This window comes from Budorcas taxicolor, chromosome 1 (genome assembly GCF_023091745.1).
Source record: "Budorcas taxicolor isolate Tak-1 chromosome 1, Takin1.1, whole genome shotgun sequence".
NCBI classification, from domain to species: domain Eukaryota; kingdom Metazoa; phylum Chordata; class Mammalia; order Artiodactyla; family Bovidae; genus Budorcas; species Budorcas taxicolor.
Window position 1 is genome coordinate 195,157,417 of NC_068910.1, and position 10,753 is coordinate 195,168,169.

Genomic DNA, 10,753 nt, shown 5'->3' on the forward strand with positions numbered 1-10,753 from the left:
AGATGTGGGCTCTAGCCTCTAATGCCATATGATAACTCAGCTGTTTTGTGATGGAACAGTTAGAGACAGAGGCATGTAGCCAAGACCATCTGGCCTCACCACAGGGAAAAACAAGGCTTTCTAACTTCCAACTGTGAGTCAAAAGCTATGGGAAATCAAGGTAGAATTCCTTGTTTTGGGGTGAGATCTGGAGGGGTTTCTTCTGCCCCTGCCCGGGTAACTTGGGGGGAGGGCTACACGTAGTCATATTTGGAAGGATGAGACTGTCCCTCATCCTCTGTGCGGGCACCCCCATCATATATCTTCTTGTTTCTGGTGTTGGACTCAAAGCCAGTGCTGGCTTTGAAACCTCCAGGCCTGTAGGCGACGTTGTGGCCTGAGGCGTGGTAAGAGACGGCTTTGTAGCTGAAAGAAAAAGAAACACTCTATGACCAACTAGAGATGTATTTGGTAGCAGGACAAATTACCCATTTTCTCTAGGATGTCTGACTTCTAGCACTGAAAGTCCAGTGTCCCAGGAAACCCTTAGTCCTAGGTAAACTGAGACAGCTGCTGTTTTGGGCTTTGAGACACTGGCTTTTCAGCCTCTGCAGTGGAGCAGAATTTCTTGCTTCGTGTTAGAGTTGGGGGTTAGTGACCAGTGAGTTCCATCTGTTCATCAATTCAGATGAAGCTGAACCAGAAACTATGTGCAGGGGAACATGGTTATGCCAAAGAATCATAGAATTTGTAAGCTGATCAGTACGTATGAGCAATCCATCTCTGCTAATCTGCTCAGTATGTGGATGAGGTAACAAAGGCTCAGAGAAGGCAGATGACTGGCTAGAGGTCCCCGGACTGGTAAGCAGGAGAACCAGACGAAGCCAGGTCTCCCAATCCCAGTCCCAGTGAGAGAAGTACAATAGGTGTTCTCAGCAACAGTGTTATTAATGTTCTGAAACTGAAAATCTTTGGTGTAGGGGCCTGTCCTGTGCTTGGCAGGATGTTTAGCAGTATCCCTGGCCTCCACCCACCAGATTTCAGTATCACTCAACCCTCCACTCCAGAGCTGTAACAATCGAGAGTCTTTAGATGTTGCCAAATATCTCCTGGGGACCAGGGCAGGGGTAGGGGGTGGGGAGAGGTGGGGAGGCGGGTACAATTGCTTCCAGCTGAGAATCATCGACTTATGGAGTACTGGAGTTGGGGGACAGCCTAGAGGGCTGTTTCGTTTTTCCTTCAATAGCATCACTTCTCAATCTGCTCAGGCTGACATATTCCTGTTCTGTTCTTTAGGCTTCCCCATAAAAGATAAGGTTCATGATCCTTTTGTCAATAGCATTCTTCTGTATACATACGCTGACCGTTCTGGCTGCAAATGATATGTTAAAATGGACTTGGATCAAATATCTGATTACATTGGGATGGGGAGACTCACTTGGTTTCCTCGGGGGCCAGACCCCGGCAAGCGATGCACATCAGCACACCCCCAATCAGCGTGAGGCCTCCAGCAACCCACCCGACGAACAGAGCTGCACCAAAGGTGTACCTGGGTGGGGAGACAGTGGCTATGAATGTGGCTGACTCAACTGCCCAGGCTCTACCCTGTGAACCTGGCCATGCTCATCCTCTCTGTCCCCACTTTCGGATTCCACCTACTCCAGCCCACCCCTGAACACACAGTCCTTTGGGTCACACTGAATCAGGTGCTCTGAGATCAGAATTGGAACTGAAGCTACTCAGCAAAACAGTTGTGAGATTCTTATGCCCTTAACATCACTCAGGCATAGAATTCACTGTGAGTCTCTAATTTCAAACACCTCAGGAAAATTCTACTTCTTTCCTATTGGCAAAGGGAAGTGTCTTGAAGGTTTGGTAAGAGAAGTTTGAGCGATATGAGATCAGTCTCAAGTTATTATTTCAGAAGGAATTTTGGTCTCTTGAGTTCTTACTGTGGACCAAGAAGCTTTCATCATCTCTAACTCAAGTAACCCTGGTAACCATCCATGCCAGTAGGAGCATGGATGCTGTTTTTTGAAAGACCTAATGTGAAGAGACCATTCATTTCTTCATTCATTTCTTTACTTACTTGGTCAACAAGTATTTATTGATCTCCTACTGTGTGCCTCCTACTGCCTGGCACTGGAACAGAGGGATGAACAAGATAGATACCGACCATACCCTCATGCTGCTTCTGTTCCAGCCCACATTAAATTCTAACCTGTGGAGGTCTGACTGTAAAACTGGTGACCTTCCCATTTGTCAATTATATCCAAACAGGATTATCTGAGAACAAAAATCTCTGAAGTTACCTGTCCAAGAGACATGGGCAGGTTCTAAGGAGATAACGTAAGAGAGCAATGGTGGGCATTAGCCCTGGATCCCTGGTAGTGGGTGACTTTTCCAGGCAGGGACACTGACACTAGGCATCCAGACACTGCAGACAAGGTGGGCTTTTCTAAGTAGGGTGACCAACCATCCTGATTTGCCCATGACAGAGAAGTTTCCAAGGATCTGGGCCTATCAGGGCTAAAACTGGGTAAGTCCCAGGAAAACAGTGACAGACTTTACTTTCTTGGGCTCCAAAATCACTATGGACAGTGACTGCAGCCATGAAATTAAAAGACGCTTCCTCCTTGGAAGAAAAGCTATGACAAACCTAGACAGTGTATAAAAAGCAGAGATCTCTTGCTTTTTATAGCCTCTTGCATATAGCCTTGATTATATGGACCTTGCTGACAAAGGTCCATATAAAAGGCAGAGACCTCTTGCTTTTTATAACCTCTTGCATATAGCCTTGACTATATGGACCATGTAGGTCCATATAGTCAAGGCTATAGTTTTTCCAGTAGTCATGTGAGAGTTGGACCATAAAGAAGGCTGAGTGCCTAAGAATTGATGCTTTTGAATTGTGGTGCTGGAGAAGACTCTTGAGGGTCCTTTGGGAAGCAAGGAGATCAAACCAGTCAATCCTAAAGGAAATCAACCCTGAATGTTCATTGGAAGGATTGATGCTGAAGCTGAAGTTCCAATACTTTGGCCACCTGATGCAAAGAGCTGATTGGTTGGAAAAGACCCTGATGCTGGGAAAGATTGAAGGCAGGAGAAGTGGGTGACAGAGGATGAGCTTGTTGGATGGCATCACTGACTTAATGGACTTGAGTTTGAGCAAGCTCTGGGAGATGGTGAAGGACAGGGAAGCCTGGCAAGCTGCAGTCCATGGGGTCGCAGAGAGTCAGATATGACTTAGTGACTGAACAACAAAAACAACCACCCAGGGAAACCAGGATGAGTTGATCAGCATGCTTCTTAGTTGTCCTTGTAGTCAAGTGACCATGGGACGACTGTAAAGGAGGATGAGGGCACCTTATGGGGATCATATCTTTCCCATTCTCAAAACAACACAGGAACACACATGGTGAATGGAGTTCCAGGGAGCCAGAGAGTAATGGATTTTTCACATGCTCACACTCATCTGTCTTCCACGATGGTGTTGCTGGAGAAGTACCAAGCGTATCCACTCCAGAGATGATGGGTCACTTAGGTATAATATTTACATGACTCTCCTAGAAAAAGATCTTTCTCCTTCAGGAATTTGCTGCTGCTTCTTGCTATGAAATACATTCCTTTGAAGTGGCTAAATGAATACAGGTGGCAGAATTCCTCTTGCATCTTTGAAAAGTTCTACTCTGCTTGCAACACCAAATTACAGTGAGGTTTCATCTCCCTCTGTTAGGCTGTGACCCCCATGAGAACGAGGACTTTGTTGTTATTCCAAGAACTCAGAATGATTCCTGGCCCACAGCAGGTGTTTGATACATTTGTAGAATGAATGAGTTAATGAATGAGAGAAAGAGCAGCCATACAAGGAAGAAACATCACTTTTTCACCTATATTACACCTCACTCATTTCTATTCTAGCTTTCCCCTGTCCCTAGCTGGGTTCCTGTCACTGACTGGAGATGTGGGGTGATGCTCATTTACATGCTTGGGTTAACAGTGCCTGTTTCATTGCCACCACAATGGGGCCTGTGTATGAGTGTTAGATAAATACTGTGAACTGTCGCTATATTTCAATGGAAATGTCAGATCAGCCTCAAGTCATATCACCAAGGATATTTCACTGAAATGAAGTTTATGAATTTACAGATCATTGTTGATTTATGATATGGCATGGTTGCCTCTGATAAATTTTTGCTATTTCAGGCGCTGACAGTCACATTAGGCATATGTGCTTAATCGGATTTTTACAACAATGTTCACTGAGAAATACTGAGTCTAGATTAGGGAGGTTACCTGGTCTGAACAGTCTGCACCATCCCCCCCATGCTGGTGTACATGCTGGCTGTGGACATCCAGAAGTTAGTAACCAGCATGTTGGCAAACACAGACACTCCAGCGATCGCACAGAGACCTGCAAGCAAAGAAGAAGAAAACTCTGGAGTCAGCTTTAAAGGGATCACATTGTTTGTGAGACAGTGTACGCTTACATGAGTTTAGATGGGCAGGTTACAGAATACTCCATTCCTATACCAGAATGGTCAATTCAAGCACTGATTACTGAATTCTCACTATGAGTTGGACTGTCTCTTATCTCTACTTGTGGAAGGATGGGTGTGTGTGCAGAAAGAGATTTTCCATCTCAGGACAAGGGGTCAATAGTACAAATATTAATATTTGGGATCTGGTCCTCTGACAATGTCAAGGGCTCTTCCCTTATAATCATTTTTTAAAGTCTCAACAGAATAATGCCTTTAGGGATAGAGTCACGTGACTACCTTAGAGTTGAGAATCTCCTATAATGAGGCGAGGCTGGCAGCTAAGAGGGATCTTAGCACTTGCGGTAATTCTGTAGAGTGTAATTGAGACTTAATTTCAGATCTTGAAGCCCAGTGTGTAAAGCTTTTACCCATGTTCAGACTATGCCCAGCAGGGAGAAGCTGTGTTTTCTCTGCCAGAATGATTTTGCTTTGACATTCCCAGATGTGCATCTGAGAGAGGGATCCCCAGGCTCCTTGTTTACCTGCGATGATGAACATGATGCCGGAGGTGAGTGTCATTTTGGCTTTGGCAGAGTCATCCATGTTGCCAATACGGATGCACTTTAGGGCAAAGACGGCCACCAGGAGGCCAATGACGCTCAGGACGATGCCCACGATCATCAGGGCTCGCACGGCCTGCAGCATGGCTGTGGGACAAGGGACAGAACACAGCAGACAGATAAGACCACCTCAGCCAGATTGATCAGGCTCTGGTTTAATACAACAGAGAAACTACAGCCAACCAATACCAAACTTCTGAGAGGCAGAAAGTCCAGAAACTGTGAACCTTGTCATTGTTAGGAGATACAAAATTGTGGAAAGTGCAAAACCATCACTTAAACTCCCCTGATTGATGAAAAACATGCATGCAGATGTCTATAGAATGAGAAAACTATGGACTATTGGAGCAGGGAAGGTCAAGGGAATTTAGCTATTAAGAATATTAATTACTAATATTTCATCTCCTCATTTTAAAACCTGATAATCTGTGTTCCAAGAAGGGGAATGCCTTGACTAAGGTGACATTAAATATTATCGATAGAAAAAAATTATTGATAGAGCTTATAGTAAAACTGGGTTGCTTTATCTTCCAATTCAAACATCTTTCTTCTCTAGTCTTTTCACAGGGGCTCAGTGCTTCATAGAGTTGTGTCCACTTCCAGAAAACTCAATTTAATTTATAGCCTATAATGAAGCAAAGTCTCCAGATGATATACCAAGGGCACTATATCATTGCCTCTTCCCAAAGGGACTATTAAGGTCATGGTGAACTGCATTTGGGGCCTATATAAAAAGATGATTATATTAATCTCAGGTCTTTCAGCACAACCACAGTTTATCAGCAGTTCCCTTTCCAGGAATCAGTGGAAGTTCTTTGTCCTCTGGGGACTCTCTTGCAGTGACCTCCCCTCCAGACACTTCTAAAGTGGTTTCTAGTGCCTCCTTAAAGTGCAGTGAGTCTTAGCAACAGGTTTTTACTGAATGAACCCCTCCTCCCATGACTAGACATAGGGATGACAATAATTAACAGGTCTCTGCCCTCATGGAGCTTATGCCAAAGTGGGGAAAGATGGTCATCAAACATGTTCACTACAAGCATAATGAACTTTATAAAAGGAAGACGAATGAGTTCTTGTGTTTTCTAGAGGGAAAGGCCACTAGGGTGGGTAATTCTGGTAGAACAGAACTGAAGAACCACATGAAGCAAAGCAGAGAGCTCTGTCCTATCCAAGTGGTCATAGCCAATTGCTACTTTTAATTGAACGCTATTAGAGACTTTTCAGACATTAAAAAACTGAGTCCATATTTAAAAAACCCTACAATGTAGGTAATATTATTTAAAGAAATCGAAACTCAGAGGTAAATAACCTGCCCAGACACACATATCAAAGGAAAAGCAGAGCTGGGGGGCAAACCTGGAGCTGTCTCAAAATAGTTATTTTCCCATCACAGTACGTTGCTCTGAGGTACTTTATCCTGGAAAAACAGGCAGAGTTCTGGCTGCCAGCAAGGTACAGGGTTCTGTAAACTTCTAATAGAATGTATCCTTCAAACTTGGAGACTCGGCCATAAAATGTCATCCTCTGAAATGGATGCTAAGAGTGTATAAAGGAATATTCTCCAAAAGTCATCTCAGGGAATTACCTGCCCCAGGAGAGTATTTATAAATGTGACTCTCAAGACCAGGAAGCCCTGGGAGAAATTCTTTCCAATCTCTTTGCAAAGATTTCCATCTCAAATATGGCCAATATCCATGGAACTGCTTGCTTATTCACTCTAAGATGTGTATCATGAAGCAATTTGTCATGATGGGAGAATTGGCAATCAATGAAAGATACTGAAAAGAGGAGAGGTACATCATGCAGAATTCATTAAAGAGCCTTCTGCTGTGTCTGAGGAATGGAGCCCTGGGAACTTTCTCACCAGGTAGGGAGACGATGGAAACCAGATTCTCTAGTTCTATGCCATTGACCTCCATTCCCTTGATTCTTCTCCCTAAGAAAACTCATGATTTTAACTTTGCTTCCTTGCTGGGAAGAGATTTCTATAGGGATCCATCATCAATCTTGGTCCTGTTAACAACTATATTCCCAGGGTAAATGTGTTGGTTTACAGTGTGGATCAATCCTCTAGAATCTGACCATTCACTCCTGGGAGAACTGATGAACATTGGCACCTTGGGCTTGCACCTTTCTGATGCTAGTGTCATGGTGACCTCAGGAAGCTGAAAAGAACTCATGAGGGTTTAAGAATAGCCTTTGGATCTACTCCTTAAGAGGGCTCTAGCATGTTACCTCTGTTTCCCAATGCCTTGCCCAATGGCTTTGTTGGCCTCACACATACTGGGAACAAACACCCCATACATTCCCTCACTGGCAAATGCAAGCATGTGTCATCTACTCATGTATTCACTTACACCTTTGTGTATTCACTCAGCAGGTTGATATACTATCATAGTCATATGTTAACAGATTCATGCACCCATCCATGAATGCATTCATTTATTCATCAATAATTTTTTAAGCTCAAATTCTCTGCCAAGCTCTTTCCCAGGTGCTGTATGAGGAATACAATTTCATGAGAAATAATCACTGTCTTCAAGCAGTTTACAAGCTGGGAAGATTATATTTCCATTGGAAATACTGAACCTTAAATGTCTTTTCACCTTGGAAGTACCTTGGCTAAGAAATCATAATGGAACCACTTTCTGACTTTACTCATTGTGTGTTTCTAGTTCTCTTTCACACAGACACAGACACACAGACACACACACACACAATTAAGCTTCAAAACTGTGGTTCAAGAAGGTTAGTTCAGGAGAGGACATTTGTGGGGAATCCCCAGACTTCAGGAAATATCCTTAGGGCTCTTCTGCTTTTCGATGTTGCTACCAGAAAACCAGACATATGAGAGGAGGAAGAGACTTTGACTTTCCTGCTATCTTGTCCCCATGGGCCTTTCATGAACTTCAAGTATACTCAAAAGCCTATTTGAAGTTGTAATAACTGCTCTTGTTTGGATATCTTAAACCTTAAACCATTCAGAGAACAAAATCTTTTTTCCATTTTGGGAAGCACCTGGCAAGGCATCTGGTTAAAACAACCAAAACTCAATCAACCAACTAACCAACCAACCAACGAACCAGACAATATTAACAAAGTAGAATAAGGAATGTCCCTTCCTCATTCTATGAACATCATATTTATCCTGAGCAGGGATGGTGTCGCTGAATCTCTTTCAATTGAGTGGTTCTAGTATTTAGCCTTGAAAATGTATCACATATGCGCTGTGACTGTTGCTGTGGCTGAGATATGTGGTCTACCCCGGCCTTGTTAGACTAGAAGGGATGGTGATGCTGGCTGGTGGGAGGTATTAATAAAAGCTCTGGTCTTGCCTAATGTGGACAGCAGCTGCCGCTCTGTGTGCCACAGGAGCCCTTGGGTACCGGAGCCCCAGTCAGCCTGTTTTGGCCAGCCTTTGCCTCAGGCGCTCAGATGCCCTCTTGCCTCTGCTGGGTCAGGTTAAGGTCAGAAATAAGACCTTATTTCTTTTCTGCTTGCTCTTGATTTCTGGATTTCTGATCAACACTGGTACCTGCTTTGAATCAGGTCCACCATGACTTTGAGCTCCCTTTTATATTTAGAATCTCCTTCTATGGATAGGATTAGCTTACTCCTACCACTTATATTTTGTGGAACCACTGTCAGAGCCAAAACTCTGAACCTGGATGGATGAATTAAGCTCCTTGCTTTGGAGACCCCTTGGGGAGGGGTTCTTCTGAGGGTGGGGGCTGTGACGGGGGCAGTTGCCAGAGTGAGGGACAGTGTTCTTTACTACTCACTAGATGCCCTCTGTTTAGTAATGACCATGGAGGAACACGTTGGTGACCGGAAATTCCTTTCCATCTGGAAGACTCTACCATCCAGGAGTCTAATCCTTCTTCTTAGATACACAGCCAGAGAAATGGTTCCCAAAGGAGGTACATTTCTCTTTTAGCTACTCTGTGTCTTATTTGATATTATGAGCAAGAGGCATAGGCTTATCAGCTGATAACAGGTGAGTCAACTGGCTCTGTAGACTGATTCCCTGACTAAAGGTGTGACTATAGCATTCTTTCCAATGAACAAAGACATATTATCAGAGCTGAAGGGTGGGGAGGATTCAGAGCTGACAGAAGCAAACAGAAAAATGGGAACTGAATGTTCCTTCCCTGTTGCTATATATCTTATTCTCCCAAAGTAGCTATGAACTGACAGGCAAGGTGTTTTTGGACATGGTTCCCAATCCCGGCTGTACCTTAGCATCTCCTGGGGAAACTTTTAGATAAATATTTATGCTTTGCCCTGATCCCTAGGAACTTTCATTTAATGGTTCAGTGACATAAAGCTGCAAGGAATAATCTGGGGGCTTAATAATCAAGAGGGCTTAGGAGGAGGTGCTCAGAATGGGGAGTTGAGAGGAAAGAGTTTCTAGCAGCTGATATCATTGAGCTGGCTGGAGGGTGGGGGTGGGGCTGATGAAACAGCAAGTCACTAAGTGCCAAAGCTTGGACATGGAGTCTTTGTTGGGATGGGGAGGGGAGATGATTCATATCTTCATGCATAGCTTGGCCTTAGATTGGAGGCAGGTAGGTCTGGTAGAAGAGTCCAAAGAGGGGGATCCCAGAAGAAGGAAGTCTGAGGTCAGACCTTAGAGGAAAGGCCTTCAGAACAAGGTGGGAGGGCCTCGATTCTCCAGAGATCCTGGGGAACCCATATGGAGGTCCTATGCATCTCATGAGATCCCACAGACTTCATGATACCAAGTGAGTGTCGTTAGGCAAGCCTTTTAACCTCACAGAAGCCAAGTCTCCCCAACTCTGGAGTGGGATAGAAAGATTTCTTGCAAAGAAATGTTGTGAAGATCAGATGCTCTTTGGTCCCAGCAGAGAACTAAGTCAGGATCTGTAAGATTCAGTTTCTTCCCCTTCCCTAAAAAGAAGCTATTTTTCCATAGAGAACAAAGTAGTAGTTACCAGTGGGGACTGACGAGGGGTAATATAGGGGTAGAGGAGTGGAAGATGTAAATAGGCTACCAGGATGTAGGGTACAACACGAGGAATGTAGCCAACACTCAGTAATAACTGTAAATGGAAAGTAATCTTTAACAATTGTATAAAAATTAATTAAAAATAAGACAATTGAAAAAAGTAGTTATCTCTCTCCAACTCTATATGAGTTTGGCTTGTACTAACTGTGTACAAACCTGAATCCTTTCATTTGATAAAATACAGTTGAGGATTTGAAAAAGCCACGTGTGAGAGAGCGTGAAGGGCAGGAGTGGAAGAAGATTTGAGAAGAGGAGGAACAGAAAGGCCTGGACCAACGTAGGGAGGAGATCAGGGAAAGTGGGCTTAGGATCTGGTGGGCAGTGAGCAGGCTGATGCAGCGTAGGTGGGTTCTGTCCTATTGCCTTTTCAACTCTAAGGCGGGCTCCAACTACATAGCTCTGACCATGTATGTTCCCACAAAGAAGTGATGCCCCACCACTGACCAGTTCAGGCTAGAGTGTGATGCCCCTGCTATCAAATTAACAACCTTGGGACTTCTTTGGTGCTCCAGTGGCTAAGACTCCATGCTCCCAATGCAGGGGCCCAGGTTCGATCCCTGGTCAGGAATTAGATATGATATATTCTAATTAGATAGTGTATGTTCTACATTTGGAATTAGATACCAATTTTCAATGAAGATTGA

At 44.0% G+C, this 10,753-nt stretch overlaps 1 protein-coding gene across 1 annotated transcript in view; it reads right to left on the reverse strand.

Moving 5' to 3' along the window:
- Window positions 1-233: 233 nt before the first annotated feature.
- CLDN18 (claudin 18) overlaps window positions 234-10,753 on the reverse strand; it is a 26,191-nt gene continuing 15,671 nt past the window's right edge. Inside the window, exons 2-5 of the mRNA XM_052648173.1 lie at window positions 5,003-5,167; window positions 4,276-4,393; window positions 1,418-1,528; window positions 234-405 (exon numbers count right to left, since the gene is read on the reverse strand). Of these exons, the coding sequence (XP_052504133.1) occupies window positions 234-405; window positions 1,418-1,528; window positions 4,276-4,393; window positions 5,003-5,167 (566 nt within the window). The remainder of the gene's footprint in view (window positions 406-1,417; window positions 1,529-4,275; window positions 4,394-5,002; window positions 5,168-10,753) is intronic.